This window comes from Gymnoscopelus microlampas, assembly GCF_963454915.1.
Source record: "Gymnoscopelus microlampas genome assembly, chromosome: 13".
Taxonomy (NCBI): Eukaryota; Metazoa; Chordata; class Actinopteri; order Myctophiformes; family Myctophidae; genus Gymnoscopelus; species Gymnoscopelus microlampas.
In genome coordinates, this window is record NC_139950.1 from 13,210,397 (window position 1) to 13,226,776 (window position 16,380).

Consider the following 16,380-nt stretch of genomic DNA (forward strand, 5'->3'; position numbering starts at 1 on the left):
CTGAGATCAACTAATCAGAATATAAGTCAGCCGGTATTTTCAAAGCAGACAGTCTGGGCACATTTCTCAGTCAAATGACGTTAACGCCGAAAGTACAACAGCGTTCTACACGCTCACAACACCTACACGCTCACAACACGTCACAGTGTGATGCGCTGTGAACTTGTAGGTTAACTATGGAAAGCCAAAAGGGTCACATTTAACTTCACGCCCCATGGAAAAAATAAAAGGTTAACACTGAGGTTTTTACTGTGTCTTACAGCTATGTTAAAACCTTGTGTGTATATTATAAGAGGCAGTGCTGTTATAACTTTGTAATGCACTGCAGAAGGATATACGTTTTTGAGGACTGAACATTTTCACAATAGGTAGGCCTATAGCATTTATTTATTTTGGTTTACACAATTGTATTTAACTAGAACCTCTGGAGTTCGACACGTGCCACTGCCGATGTGACAGATATGACCATCTATGGAGATATGTGTGTCTGTCAGTCCTTGTCCCTTGGGCTATTTACATTCATGCACATTAAGCTTCATTTAAAGGGTGTCGCTTGCCCCCCAGAAGCTTGTAGGTCTGTTCGTTTTGGCGAGCAACACCGCCGTGACGCAGAACAAAAGGTGGCACACATCCCTGCACGAACACACTGGTGTCTCCCTCTATTGTATTCTATTGGGCTATTCTCTCTCGCTCTCTCACGGATGTGGCAACACCACGGCTTGTTTCTCGCACATGATTGGCCACACGGGAGACCTGTGCACCGTCGCGCATTCTCTATTGTATTATAGGATGTTAAGACATATACATATGTTTGAAGGTCAAGATCACATGATTTTTGGCTGTGGTCTTCATCATCATCATCATCATCATGATTCACAGGCAGCGGAACGGCGCCCGCTAGTGTAAACCACTGAAAACCACTGACTCGTCAATAGGACGAGTTGGCAGTGTGAGCCTTGGGCCAAATGACAAGTGTACTCAATGGCAGTCAATGAGTTAGGATGCACACCTTAACGTTACACCATGTTAAATTACACCTTTTTATAGCACAAAATTATGTCCCTAATACATTTTATCCCGTGAGTGTTAGTGATGCGCAGGTCGTGTTTTTTATTTTAACCCGCCCCGCCTGCCCCGCCACGGGAGCTCATTCTGCCCCAACCCGTCCCGCAAAACAATATATAAATCAACGACCCGTCCCATCGCGCAACCTGTGTCATTTGTTTATGGCCATTTATGGGCATGGCCCCTTTTGTGCCCATATATGGAACTGAGTGATTTGTTTGTGCCTGATGCCATGCTGACACATTGAGGTTAGACAACACACTCCATATTTGGGTGCAGCTGCTTTGGGAACTCCTTAGTATGGTTATGGCTGAGTCATGGTGACATGAGTGTGATGGCGTGGTCCAATGGCGTGGTGTGTGTGCCTGTCTTCCCTTAAGCCAAGTTTGATATAGGATTAGTGTATTTCATTAGTAATAACAAATGAGAATCTAGAATTATAAAACGTTTTACATATTAATAATATAAACTTTGTTTTATCAACTGTCATTGAATTTTTCAGATTCTTCTTTAAGAAGATTAGTTAACATTCTTTGAAGAGTTCAGATTTTTTCCCCATTGCAAGTGGCTAATACTGCCTTCCGAAGTTTGCGGACCCTGGGTAGACAACCCGGCCTGGCAGAGAGCTGCGTTCTGACGAGGACCGGTCTAATTAAGGCAATCAATTCTACATGGTTCAGCCCTTCATCTGTTCATTTCACATACGTCGCAGGCAACACACTTGTGCTCAACTGCGATCGGCTTGCTTGGGGGGACGCAACAGTCACAATACGTGTGTGTACACACAGAAAGACAATCCCTACGTAATTTGTGCACGGATCTGCACGTGTGTGCAAACGCATTCTCTCTGTGAGAATGAAGGGTGTGTGTGTGTGTGTGTGTGTGTGTGTGAGTGAGAGAGCGCTACGCTGTCGTCTCATTAGTACAAACAGCTTAGGTGGTCCACGGACCCCTAAGTGGTCCGCGAAGCATTCGCTGGTGGTCCGTGACCACCTGCCTCGAAGCAATATTGATTTAATTTGATAATGTGCCCATCCCAAGCAACCGCGGGTCAGAAACTACATTATTTCAAGACGACCGGGACAAAAACGTATTTCGCATCACTAGTGAGCGTGTTGTAGACAGAAGGACACACACTCAGCTGCAGGGTTGCAGTGTTATATTGACATTTGTGACCTATCGTATATTGTGTCTCAAGAGGTCGGTTATTTTGGGTGTTGGCAGTGGATTTTGTGTACGTGTGTACACTACCGCGTTGTGCGATCTCAGAACTTCTGATCAAAACTGTAGTTTGTTGTACAGTTTATTTTTTCCTTTTTTATTTAGTAATTTTTTATGGTTGTTTACAGAAATATTTGTGAATATGGAAAAATGTGTATCAAACGGCCAACAGAATAGACATGGATATAAGCTGTATCTGGTTGGTGGAGGCGTACAACCACCATACCGTATTAGTATAGCCATGATACTGTATGTGTGTGTGTGTGTGTGTGCTCGTTAGTATTGCTATACTTGTGAGGACCAAATGTCCCCGTAAGTATAGTAGAATTAGATAAATGGACACTGTGAGGACCATTGTCTTGATCCTCAAAAGAGAAATGGTTGTTTTATGGTTAAAAAAAGATTTTCAGGTTAGGTTTCGGATTATGCATTTAAAAGTTAGGTTTAGGGATCAGACATAGAGTTATAACTGGTTTACACAGCGTGGTGCACGCTGGTGTTGTGCACCAAAACAATTGCTGATCTACAAGCTTGTGGATCTGCTATTTATCAGCTTACGGTAAATGGCAAAGAATTGTAAATATGGCATTCAAGAAATGGCCGTCCTAAAATGTTGATGTCCTCACAAGTATATTAATACAAACGTGTGTGTGTATGTGTGCATGTCCCTCGGCCCTTGGTGTTCCTGTGTGTTTGATCACAGCTGGTGAGGCACTCAAACCCACAAGGCTTTCTGTATGGGGAATACACACTCCCATCAGACACACTGTGTGTGTGTGTGTGTGTGTGTGTGTGTGTGTGTGTGTGTGTGTGTGTGTGTGTGTGTGTGTGTGTTTATATAAGTGAATATTTAGATCTGTGTGTCATATTGAGAGCGAAGCAGATGTGGTAGCTGTTTGAGGCGTAAGAGGAGACACACACACACACACACACACACACACACACACACACACACACACACACACACACACACAGTGACACAACGTCTGCATTCATGTAACTGAATATGTGTCTGTTCTTTAAAGAGAGAGGGCACACCTACATCATCAGAACACATCTGATTTGTTCCTGTATCTCTCTCTCACACACACACACACACACACACACACACACACACACACACACACACACACGTATTGTAATGAATTGTGGGGATCATAACCAGGCTGTTAGTGTTGATTCACCAGATGATGTTAAGATGTTAAATTGATTGGAGGTTGTAACAGGATACCTCCAGAGACCTGTGTGTGTGTGTGTGTGTGTGTGTGTGTGTGTGCGCGCGCTATGAGTGGGGTTTGTCCAGCATTTCACAGCAGCTGTCTGTACAGTCTGGTAGAGACGTTAGAGTGTGTGTGTGTGTGTGCATGCATGGTGGAGATGTTGCAGTGTATTGACTCCAGGTTGAAGGAGTCAGGGTCAGCGGTCTGGCCTCCATATCGTGTGTCCCCCTCTGCCCCCCCCCCCCCCCCCACCCTCTCCAAAAACAACAGCAGGTTTTAGCCAGTGTCACAGGAAATTCACCAGCATCAAAATGATAAGAATTGGGATTAACTACAAAATTCATACATAGACATCGCTGTTTTATGTCTCCATCAACCAATTGCTGTTCACATTCTGTGTCTGGCCACACTCCTATAGTATATGAAGACTTCAAAGGAATTTAATGAAATTGTTTTGTGAGGTCACAGTGACCTTGACCTTTGACCACCTACATCTGAGCAGTTAATCCTCGAGTCTAAGCGGACGTTTGTGCCAAAAGTCGTGACGTTCCAGAGATATGGGGTGCGTTCAGATCTGTGCACCGGGAGCACGCTCACACATTGGTTTGTATTGGACCAGTGCGCTCAGTGCCTTTGTATCCGAACGCACCCATGGCGTTCCCCAGATTGGGACGGGCAGAAGGACTAGCCGAAATGTGCTTAACCACATGCACCCTATAGCTTCTCTATTCCAACAATTCAGCCAAAAATAACAAATAAGCCCTCAATGTGTTCCTATTTTCTATTATTTTCAGCAAAGAGATTTGAAGTAAAGTTGGAAAAAAGAGGGGACCTAGTATAGAGCACTGGGGGACTCCAGTCATAGGCTTCAAGTAGTTAAATAGTTTGTTTCAAATCCAGCCCATTCAAACCCTCTTTCTTGCAATGTTGGAGTAATCGCTTAAAGGAGTAGTTCACCCAAAAAAGTACTTATTTTCTATCAATTACACACCCCATGAAGCCTTGAATTCATGTAGATGTTTTAGTTTTTGTCGCATTCCTGAGCCCATAATGATGATGATGACCAGTGACTCTTACTGTCTCCTACTGACTGATGACCTAGTCATTTAATGGCTCAGGAATGCGACCAAAACTAAAATATCTCCATGAATTTAACTTTATTTAAGGCTTCATGGGGTGTGTAATTGATAGAAAATAAGTCATGTTTTGGGTGAACTACTCCTTAAGAGTATAAATTGACAGTTGTAGCCCTAAAAATATATGTATAGTCTGCATGTTTTTTTTATACTGTGTGTGTGTGTGTGTGCATTTTTGTGTGTGCTGTGTTAGTGAAAGCTGATCTTCAATGTGTTCCAGAGGTTGGTTAAGTTGTGCTTAGACAACACTTAATATAATACTGCTGTGTGTGTGTGTGTGTGTGTGTGTGTGTGTTTGGGCTGCTCCGCTGCAGACAACATTAAATATTCATATTCCAGCTCATGTTTCCCCTCTCTCATCCCTTCATCCATCTATCCCTTCATCCCGCTCTCCATACCTCCGTCCGTCCGTCCATCCATCCATCCAGTACCCTCTCCTTCCATCTCTCTCTCTCTCTCTCTCCCCCCCATCAATCCTGTGCTCCTCCAGACTCCTCTTTTTCCTCTATCCATCCATCTCCTCTTCCTCATTCTCTCACTCTCCCACACTCCCTCTTTCTTTCTGTTAGTCCTTCCTCCCCGCCCCCCCCCCTCCCTCCATCCCTCTCTCTTTCTATTGATTTGTTCTGAAAACAAACATGGATTTTAATTCCTCACTCTGTTCTTGGTATTAATTTCTTCTCCTGTGGGGACTGTGTGTGTGTGCGTGTGTGTGTGTGTGTGTGTGTGTGTGTGTGCGTGTGTGTTTGTGTGTTTTTTGTGTCATTGAGTCTGTCTGTCTGTCTGTCTGTCTGTCTGTCTGTCTGTCTGTCTTCTATAATCTGTCTGTTTCAGAGTATATGTGTGTGCGTGCTCGTGCATCTGTCTGTGTATCTGCCAGCCTGCAAAAACGTTATGTCAGTGTGTGTGTGCGTGCGTGGGTGTATAATCTCTGTCCGTCTGTGTTTCACAGTGTGTGTGTGTCTGTAATCTTTGTCTGTCTGTTTCAGAGTGTGTTTGTGTGTGTGTGTGTGTGTTGTGGTATCTTGTGCGTTAGGTGGGTGTCAGTGTTTGTAAGCAGCTTGTATAGACACGGGAATCGAACAGGCGCTCTGGTTACAGTACAGCCTGCTCTCAACGCATATTGATCTGCTTCCACTGGCCAATGTCTTATGATATCATTATTGTTTATTATGTATTATTATTATTAGTATTAGTACCTTTTTCTCCAGTGCAATTTGTATTAGTCAATCAGTTCTTAAAATATGTGAAATAATGCAGGATTCAAACTGTGTTGGATTGGAAAAGGTGATTAACTGTCAACTCTGAAGACAGTAACTTTGGAGTTAGTAATTGTGCAAGATGTCATGGAGAAGCATGTGTTCATTTAAAAGGTTTGTTCTTTAAAAAAATATCTGTGTGCTGACTGGGTCTTTAACCACTTAAGCCCTATGTTACCCAGTGAAAAGTTGCTGAGCCACAGATGCTCCTTTTCAGCAACGCCCTGCACACACACACTAACATTTAAAACCTGGGAGCTAACCAGTACAACCGCATCTTATACCGTTGGCCACTGAGCAGCTCCATTGGAGCAGTCAGAGGTTCATTGCCTTGCTCAAAGGCACTTCAGCGGTGTTGAGGGAGGAGTAAGTGGTGGCCATTCACTCCCCCACGCAGATTTTGGGTGGGGCACCTCTAGGCCACCGTTGCCTAAATACCCTTGTATACATCATCTGATGCTGGTCGATCTTCAAGCTTACAACAACGTGTTGTATTGCAGATGAGCTTGCAGATCTGCCACCTTTGCTATTTTGTCTTTTTTAATGTTAGCCCAAGGGAGGGACACCTAGTGAATCAGAAGGGGTGTGTGTGTGTGTGTGTGTGTGTTAGGGATGTCCGATTTTATCGGCCTCCCGATATTATCGGCCGATATTAGCATAAAAATTGATATCGGGAAAATATCGGTATCGGCTTTATAAATAAGTTACAGGAGTTTTTACTGTATATGGTGTGTGTGATATGAAATTTGAGCTTACCCTAATCACAATAATCCCCGCATATATCGGTATCGGTTGATATCGGTATCGGTAATTAAGAGTTGGACAATATCGGTATATCGGTTATCGGTAAAAAAGCCAATATCGGACAACCCTAGTGTGTGTGTGTGTGTGTGTGTGTGTGTGTGTGTGTGTGTGTGTGTGTGTGACTACATGACACCTTTTGTGTCCTACTACACACACTACAACCAACACACTGCCAGCACTCACTACACACACACACCAACAGGGCCACCCTGCCACTCACTACTGTCACGTTTAATTCCCAAGGAGACCACTGCTGTCCGTCAGAGACATGTTTAAGAAGAAAGTCTGAATTTGTCGAGACTCAAGTTAAACGAGAGCTCCAAGGGATCAATTAGAATGGTCCCTTCAGATCTGGTCCCTCATTCCCTCATTAAAACCACATCTATGATTCCTGGGGTCATCAATAATGCAGGCTGTAGCATTATTATTCCAGAGGTTATGCTGGTGTTTTGTTTTGTTTTACTTGTATTGCCATTAATATTCACATTGACAAGCAATTAACTTCACACTGAAAAGAAGATGGATAAGAAAAACAAGGACAATTAAATCCATTTAAAAGAAAAACAAAGAGGGAAATAAAAAAGGATTACCTTGAGATTGGGCTGCATTTAACCAAATACATGTATAAATAAGGTAACACCCTATGGGAATAGAACACAGACACAAAGTTCTATCTAAATCTTAAAATATCAGTTTTTGTCAAAAGTATTTCATCACTGATGTCCATCTCTTATTAAAGATAGGACTTTTAATAACTGGGCTGTCATGTGTTCCATCCTAGGCGGGTTTGGGTCCGTGTCCAGAGAAGGTGTTTTTTTTTAGCCGGCAGCATCTGTTTTCCATGCCTTTCTATGGTCAAGATGCACTGGTGCGCAGAGAATAGTTTAACTTTGGAGAGGAGCGCCGGTCATTTGATCCTCCTGTTTGTGTCTGACAACCCGGTCATTTACTGTACGACCCGACGTTGAATCGTTACCACAACCATGAGAAATCCATGTTTACGTTTTGTCTTTCAGCTAAGCTATTTGTGCTCATAACGCAAATGACAGGATGTTCGAGCACAGAAATGGTTTATGGGTTTGAACGTTGCGGGCATCTGTAATCGCTGCGTGCGAACGCTCTGGACATGATATCCAAAGCGACCCAAAGTGCAATTAATAGTAATAGTAGTACATAGTTATAGTAGTAACAGTATTAATCCATTAAAGGAGAGTTAAGGCCAAGGTTATTCTTACTTTTATTATGACGTTCTGAGATCCTAGGACAAGTGGTACAGAAATAGTATGGGTTAATAGTTGCGACCGTAGGTCGCATTTACTATAGAAACCTGCTCCAGGTGTCCGTGCGTCCCTCCGTCACACACGTCCCGTCCCTCCGTCACACACGTCCCGTCACTCCGTCACACACGTCCCGTCACACTTTTGCCCTGCTCATATCTCCGCACCCGTTGCCCCGATCCATGCCAGATTTTGCACACACACTCCTTACCTGCCAAACTACACCCTCCAAGGACCCCCGGAGCTCCAGGGACCCCCAGCTGCCTCGGGGACCCCCAAGTGTAAAAAATGAGCACATGTGGACAAATTACCAAATGACCACCCCAACGGGGCTGCTCACGGGGCATTCCCGGGGACCACCCACTCCTGGTGCTCCAGAACGGATGCAAAAGTGGTGGCGCCCCCAGTGGAGGACCCCCTGCCACTGCAGCTCACATAAAATGCCGTAACTCGGGCTAGGAGCGTCCGGGAGAGCCGCGGCCGGTACCTATTCGTCCGCCAAGGCAACGCGGACACCCCACCCCTAATTTCTCACATGGCCCTCTTCTAGCGCCACCTTCAGGCCGCTTTTCACAACACATTTTTGCCCACTACTCCTACAGTTTTGCCCCTAAAAACACGCAAATTGCTACACACTACACAGTATGTGTACACTCATGTCATCAACATGCCTGCCACCACATTTCTTAGACCACCAAACAAAACTATACATTGCCCACACAACTAGGAACCAATCGCCGTTACAGCCCTCTTCTGTATACATGTGACCTACGGTCGCTTATCTCCCGATTAGGGAGTCTTACTGGTACTATTACTAGTAGTATGATATACATGTATATATGTTTTGTTTCATCTCTCATTCTGAGACGCACTGCCTGCCTGTCTGTCTTTCTGTCACTCTGTCTACTTGCAGCCAGGTGTACCTGCTCTGCTTTGTCTGGTTTTCTTTCTGTTCTTTTAAAGATATTTGTGGGCTTTGCTGCCTTTTATTTAGATACTACAGTAAAGAGTGACAGGAAACCGGGAGTGAGAGACGCGGAGTGACACGCAGCAATGGCTGCCAGGCTCGGGAATCGAACCTGCAACTCACTGTCAGGCTGCATTAGAGCCTATATATGTGGTATGCCACTAGGCCATTGGCGCTGTCTGTCACTCCATTGTGTCTGTCTGTTGGCCAACCAGCCCTGTTCTCTTTTTCTGGCCATTTGTCTCTCTGTTCCTGTCTCACCATTATTTTATACTTTGGCTATTCGAAAATAGCTGATCTACAAGCTCATAGCACGGCACTGGGTGCCGCTCTTGTACGAGCTTGTAGATTTGGCATTTTTGAAAAATCTTGAACATTTGTGCAAATCTTTGAATACATATATTTTTGAAACAACATTTTTAACTAAAATCTTTGCTTCTGGGGGGTCCCTGGAACAACATATTTTGATGGTATTGGCGGCCAAAAACATCATTTTGGGGGTCCTTGACATGAAAATGTTTGTTTGAGCACCACTGATATAGCAACATACGTTTTTTTTAATAACCGTTATATGTTCGCTAGAAAAAAATTATGTATGAAAAGATATAAAAAATAGCCGATCTACAAGCTCATAGCGCGGCACTCGGTGCCCCACTATGAGCTTGTTCCCTGCTAAGAAATCTAAAATGGCACAGATGCGTTCCCGGATTGAATGGGTTAAATGAACAAACTGTGTGAGTCAGGTTATAAGATGTATGACCTCTCATTTCTCCTCAGTGTGATCAACATAATCATCATGTTTGTCTCTCTGTTTTTCAGCTTTAACTGCCTATACATACCTCACCATCTTCGACCTGTTCAGGTGAGTCCCCGGTGCCTCTGATCCTTGCTCTCCTTACTATTGGTTGACTGTAATGTCACCGATTTAGGATCTGGGGATGCAACAATTGATCGAAGTAATTTACTTAATCAAGAATGTGTAAAAAATAAATTATATTTTTGATTGATTGATTTTGTATTGTAAATATATGTCTGCTGGAAGAGAACTTTATAATACATAACCATGATTTGTTTTTACACTGTTTCAGAATGAAACGGGCATGAATTGTGTTTAGACAGGCCGTTTCAGAACGAAACGGGCATGAATTGTGTTTAGACAGGCCGTTTCAGAACAAAACGGGCATGAATTGTGTTTAGACAGGCCGTTTCAGAATGAAACGGGCATGAATTGTGTTTAGACAGGCCGTTTCAAAATGAAACGGGCATGAATTGTGTTTAGACAGGCCGTTTCAGAATGAAACGGGCATGAATTGTGTTTAGACAGGCCGTTTCAAAATGAAACGGGCATGAATTGTGTTTAGACAGGCCGTTTCAGAACGAAACGGGCATGAATTGTGTTTAGACAGGCCGTTTCAGAACGAAACGGGCATGAATTGTGTTTAGACAGGCCGTTTCAGAACGAAACGGGCATGAATTGTGTTTAGACAGGCCGTTTCAAAACGAAACGGGCATGAATTGTGTTTAGACAGGCCGTTTCAAAATGAAACGGGCTTGAATCGTGTTTGGACAGACAACGTTTCCAGACATGAAATATTCATTGAGAGGAAATAAATAAATAATGATTAAAACACAACATGAACTCCAGATGACCTCTCTACTCTGTCCTTCTGCAAGGATGCTAACTGTTCCCTTTTCATCTCACCAACCCCCCCCCCCTTTTCATTTCCCTCTCGCTATCTCTCTCTGTTTCTGTCTCCCCCTCCCCGGACTCGCTCTCTCGGTCTATCTCTCTCTGTCTCTCTCGTTCTTCGTATCTCTCTCTATCCAGTCTCATAACATGTCTGATCAGCTCCTGGGTCTCCATGAAGAAAGCCAGTCAGATTTACTCGTTCGGGTGAGTGATTAATCACGCTGAACTGCTTAACTACTACACTTTATCGTCTACTATGAAACCAAGCCACTGCATTATCAATACATTAAACACAAATAAAACAGTATAGTAGGACTATCCATTCAAAGCCAGACCAATGCTGGATTTTTGGGACCAAAATGGTAATTGTTCTTCAGCCAGCAGGGAAGGAAACGGCGACACCTGCTAGGCCATAAATGAGAACTGCAGGGAATTCGGCTTTTCCTTATCGGCTTAATTTAAAAAAAAACGTATATGTTTGCCGCCTGGCTGTAACAATGCATATCAAATTAGTGGTTTTAAAACGAGAATCGCTATTGAGAATCACTGTTTTACACCCACCAGTGCTGAAGTAGTCTTCAGCAGTGACAAAGAATTGCCACAACTAAATGTGGAGAAAATATTTTCATGTACAAAAACTTTTCATTGCACTGAAATACTGAACTTCACCGGGAATTTGATCATTACAAATAACTGTAAGAAAAAAAAAAAAACAATAACAAATAGAATCATTTCTAAATTACCTGTACTACACATGACTAAATATTACTACAAGGGTTCCCAAACCTTTCAGGTCGCGACCCCCCCAAATAAGCATATTTCCACTGGGGACCCCCCACCCTGACAAGCACATGGAATTCTAGGCATCACATTTAGTGTGACTCGCTTCCACAGATAAATATTGTGAAAATAACCAAACTACAAGCTCACAACGCCTCACACTGCGAGGTGTTGTGAGCTTGTAGATTGTCTATTTTCACAATGTTTGCCTCTTTCTTTTGGCCAATTTTCTATTAAAGTCATTAAATTGTAACTTTAGAAATGTTCACCTAGCTTGTATACCAGGGGTATTCAACTAGATTAGGCAGGGGGCCACAACTGTAAAATAATTTGGAGTTGGGGGCCACACAGTGCGCGCACATAATTTGCGCGCGTGCGCAAAGCGCACGCGCGCAAATTTTTTCGGGTCTAATTTGGTCTAATTCGGTTCTATTTGACCAATATAAATCAACCTTTTTTCGGGTCTAATTCGGTCTAATTCGGTTCTATTTAAGGTTCTAAGTTAAGTTCCAATGAAAGATTAGCCTGGTAAACCCTCCCTCCGGAAATCTCATTTCCATTTGATTTCAGAAAGGAGTCTGGTCTGAAACGCCTTTCTCCAATAATCGCTCTGCTCGCCGAGCCGACGAGCCTATCAGCGTCGTCGCTCATTGTTCTGTGATTGACAGCGACAGTTGGCCAATCAGGTGGCGAGTTCGAGTGAGCCCGAATGAACCCGAGTGCAGCCTGAGAGCCGCCGACAAAAGACGAACGGCAGCCATTGTTGTTTGTGCGAGTGCCTTCACTTCTTACTTTCAGTTTTATAACGCTTTCAAACTTCTTTTTTGAGGCACGGAATTTACTTATAAGATATCGTTTGGATAGAATTTAGTTGTTTAACTTCATATATGTGGTCAATTAATCATGACAGAGCCTATTTAAAAATATAAATTTAGAGAACCGGCAGGGGCGGGGAGTGACACGCATGTATCCCAATAAGGCAACCTATTTTCGGCATGGCCGTCCCAAAAGTCCCGTTGCGTCACATAGTCTGGAGCTCGTCAAAATGAACTGCTCATTGGCTGAAGGGGAAAAACGATCATTGGTTGAAGGGGTTGTCAGTCAACGGTATTACTCCCGCCCAACTCCAGCCCACAGCGATTATTGCAGAAAGGCGTTTCAGACCAGACTCCTTTCTGAAATCAAATGGAAATGAGATTTCCGGAGGGAGGGTTTACCAGGCTATTGAAAGATGGCCTTTCAAGAACTAATGAAGGATAAATCATTTGTACTGTTTTAACTTTGATAACATAAAACGAACATATATTTACATAAATAATAATTATGGAAAAAAAAAAAAAAAAAAAAATTGGGAATATGGCCAGGGGCCACAAGGAAGCTCCTCGCGGGCCGCACGTGGCCCGCGGGCCGCCAGTTGAATATCTATGTTGTATACTCTTATACTGTATGTTGGTTTGTTTACTGTTGAGTGAGAAAGCAATGTTGCACATTAAGCTAATCAGGGACAAATATTACTTGGGGACCCCCAGTTTGGAAACCACTGCATTACTATACAAAACTACAGTGTTTTTCACTACACCGTACATGTGTGTGTTTGTAGGTTTGAGAGGCTGGAGGTACTGGCTGTTTTTGCCTCCACGGTTCTGATTCAACTGGGAGCCTTATTTATACTGAAAGAGAGGTATGTACAGTAGCAAACAAACACACACGCACACACGCTCGCATACACACGCATGCATGCACACATACATATACACAGTCATGTGTGTGTATTGACTATGTGTTGTTTTGTTGTAGTGTGGAACGCCTCATGGAGCAACCTGAGATACACACGTAAGTATCAAAACACACACACACACACACACACACACACACACACACACACACACACACACACACACACACACACACACACACCATGACCTCAGCTGTGATTTTCTGCAAATACTTCAGTCCTCTCAAAGGGGTTGTATGTCAGTTAATGCACAGGTGTGCTGTGTGTCATAACATATTTCAACAGTGTATAGTTCAATCTGTGATATTCTCAAGGCTCATTCCAGTATTTAAATGCATAGTAAACGGACATTGGTAGAATATGGAGAAATGATTATGACTCCATATTGTCCTTCAGTCTGTTCATTATTATTATCATTATTATTGTTAGTATTATTATTATTTTTACTAATATTCAACCTAAATGAGGCCATCGGATGCATGGCAACAGACTCTTCTGTGAATGAATTAACCACTTGAATCTTAGCATCCCGTCTTAGCATTCCCTTTATAATGAGTCTCTTCACAGAAAATAACATCTCGAAAGATCTCCAAGCTCTGCTATTTTAGCCGAACGTTCAACCTAGAATATGGATACTAGGGTTCAAGTGGTTAATTCTTTGGTAAAAACTATGACAATGGATGTATTTCACTTTTCTCTGTGTGTGTGTGTGTGTGTGTGTGTGTGTGTGTGTGTGTGTGTGTGTGTGTGTGTGTGTGTGTGTGTGTGTGTGTGTGTGTGTGTGTGTGTGTGTGTGTGTGTGTGTGTGTGTGTGTTTCCGTGTCCGTCCATCCAGAGGTCGTCTTTTAGTGGGGACGTTTGTGGCTCTGTTCTTCAACCTGTTGACTCTGCTCTCCGTTAGGAACAAGCCCTTCACCTACGTATCTGAAGGTAACGCATCCACACAGCCAATCACATTACAGGACAGACACACAGCCAATCACATTACGGGACACAAGCGATGCTAGGTTCTGAGATTACTTAGGCGCTACACTGTCTCTGCATTTGATGTAGGTGTTTACCTTGCTTACTGTAAGACGCTCTGGATAAATAGCGTCTGCTAAATGCCTAAATTGCCAATCCCATTGCGGGAGACAAACAGCCAATCACATCAATACAAATGTTATTGTCACAATAACACAAATACCAAAATGAAATTGTTGTTTATGCAGCCTTTACTGCCTTCACAAGAACACCCCTTCGGTCTCCTGTGACACACACTCGTCTACTGACGGCACTATCGCAAAGAAAAACTAAAACAAAAATGTTGCGCTTAAGGGAGCAGTGTTAAAGTGCCTGCCCACCTCCGCAGAGGTTGTGGGTTCGAATCCACTGTGTTGCATCCACTGTGTTGCATCCAGCAGTTGTTGAGCGTTCTACATGAACACAATTGGTCCGTTGTTCGGGGAAGGGAAGCCGGGCGGGGGAGGGTGATATTTGTCACTGCACTTACTCCTATGGGCTGGGGCGGCACCTGTCAGCACGGAGTGTTGGGCAGGAGGAGTAGGACGAAGGCTCTACGTCCTCCCGGTGGGGGCTCCTCACTGGCAGGTGAGTCGGTGGGATACAACAGCAGTGACAACACAGAATGTGCGTGGGGAGGAAGTAATTGGCGATAAAATTGGGGAGAAAAAGTCAAATGTTATGCTTACAATGCTTACTCAGCTGCCATTTAAGTATTTCATTGTGCCAGATGTTGTGTTAGAAATAATGACACTTTTGAACGACAACACGCGTTATTATCAGCTTACGTTGCTTTATGCATGACAACACGAAACACGACCATCTCCAACGATACACACACATGATGCACAAACACACAAAGTAACCTAACCTACACATGAATGTGGGAATTATATACATCGGGCACACACACACACACACACACACACTCTCTCACACACACTCACAGAGGGCAGGCTGGGTCAGTGCAGGCTCCAGGACATATTAACCACACTGAGACTCAGTCTAGTGCTAATGAGACTAGACTACACCACGAGTGTGTGTGTGTGTGTGTGTGTGTGTGTGTGTGTGTGTGCGCGCGCGCGCGCTCACACTCACACACACACCAATTGTAGACATCAGAATCGTTGTCCTCATGGTGTGGAGCGTTAGCCTGGGCTAACGTGTGTCTGGACTGCATCCAGAGTCTAGTAGGAAGGCTTCTTTGATCTCGTCGTCAATACGTAGATAGTTAAGCCATTAACTATCTTCGTACAGAAACCACATACAGAAACTGTTACACCGTCGGAGGCGCGCCGTTTCTGGCAGACTTGAGCAACGAGAGGCACCGGCGAGCGAGCCGATGGGCGAGCAAGTCGCCGTGCCGAACGCTGCGAAGTCCGCCAGAACCGACTCAGAGCCGTTGGAGTTATGGACGATAAGGACAGAATAGTAAATTATGCCCCCTCCCCCCCGCCCCCAGGCAATGCCAGCGCCGAGCGCTATTTTTCCACCAAGGGGTGCAGTCCTCCTGGAATGTGTAGCATGACGAGGGGCGAAGCAATTCCGCTTGCGTCACAGAAGGGGGGCGTAACAGAGGTTACTAAGATCGGGTGGGAAATCGCTGGGCGCGTCTTGTATCCAGTCACACATGCTTGGGTGTAGCCCCAGGTCTCAGAGTTTTGTGTCAAGTTTTGCTGGGACAGCATACGTACATATTTGTCCTTCAGCAGCTTGTTGTCCAGATGCGAGAGGACGGTGTGGAGAGCCATGGCAATAGCGTATCGGTGGATCTGTTTTTCCGGTATGCACACTGCCATTTACGATACAGAGGTAGAAGTAGTTGTTTCATATGTATTTAAAGGTAGTTGCCCTGTTTGTTTGTTTGTATGTACACAGTGGTTCTCTGTTCCCAGATCATCTCAGTGCAGAGAGGGCAAGAGTGCACATCTGATTAGTAGACCTTAGGGTGGTTGTATTTCAATGGACATCCTTCTCCTGTCACAACAGCTCACCAGTCTGGCTGCTATGTTTGCACATTGCTGTACTTAACTTCACCCAGCAGATATGGGAGTTCTCTCGTTCGCTCTCTCTCCTCCCCCTTCTCTCTCACTCTCTCCCCTCCCCCCTTCTCTCTAATTCTCCCTCTCTCTCTCTCCCTCTCTCTACCCTCTCTCTCTCTCTGACTCACTCTTGGTACACTGTCTGTCCCCAAACCAGGTCATCACAAGAGTGTGTGTGTGTG

At 44.1% G+C, this 16,380-nt stretch overlaps 1 protein-coding gene across 1 annotated transcript in view; it reads left to right on the forward strand.

The window, feature by feature from the left end:
* The window catches only part of slc30a6 (solute carrier family 30 member 6), a 57,373-nt gene that overhangs the window by 26,528 nt on the left and 14,465 nt on the right, over positions 1–16,380 (forward strand). Inside the window, exons 5-9 of the mRNA XM_084076914.1 lie at positions 9,769–9,811; positions 10,778–10,843; positions 13,020–13,100; positions 13,217–13,252; positions 13,990–14,084. Of these exons, the coding sequence (XP_083933040.1) occupies positions 9,769–9,811; positions 10,778–10,843; positions 13,020–13,100; positions 13,217–13,252; positions 13,990–14,084 (321 nt within the window). The remainder of the gene's footprint in view (positions 1–9,768; positions 9,812–10,777; positions 10,844–13,019; positions 13,101–13,216; positions 13,253–13,989; positions 14,085–16,380) is intronic.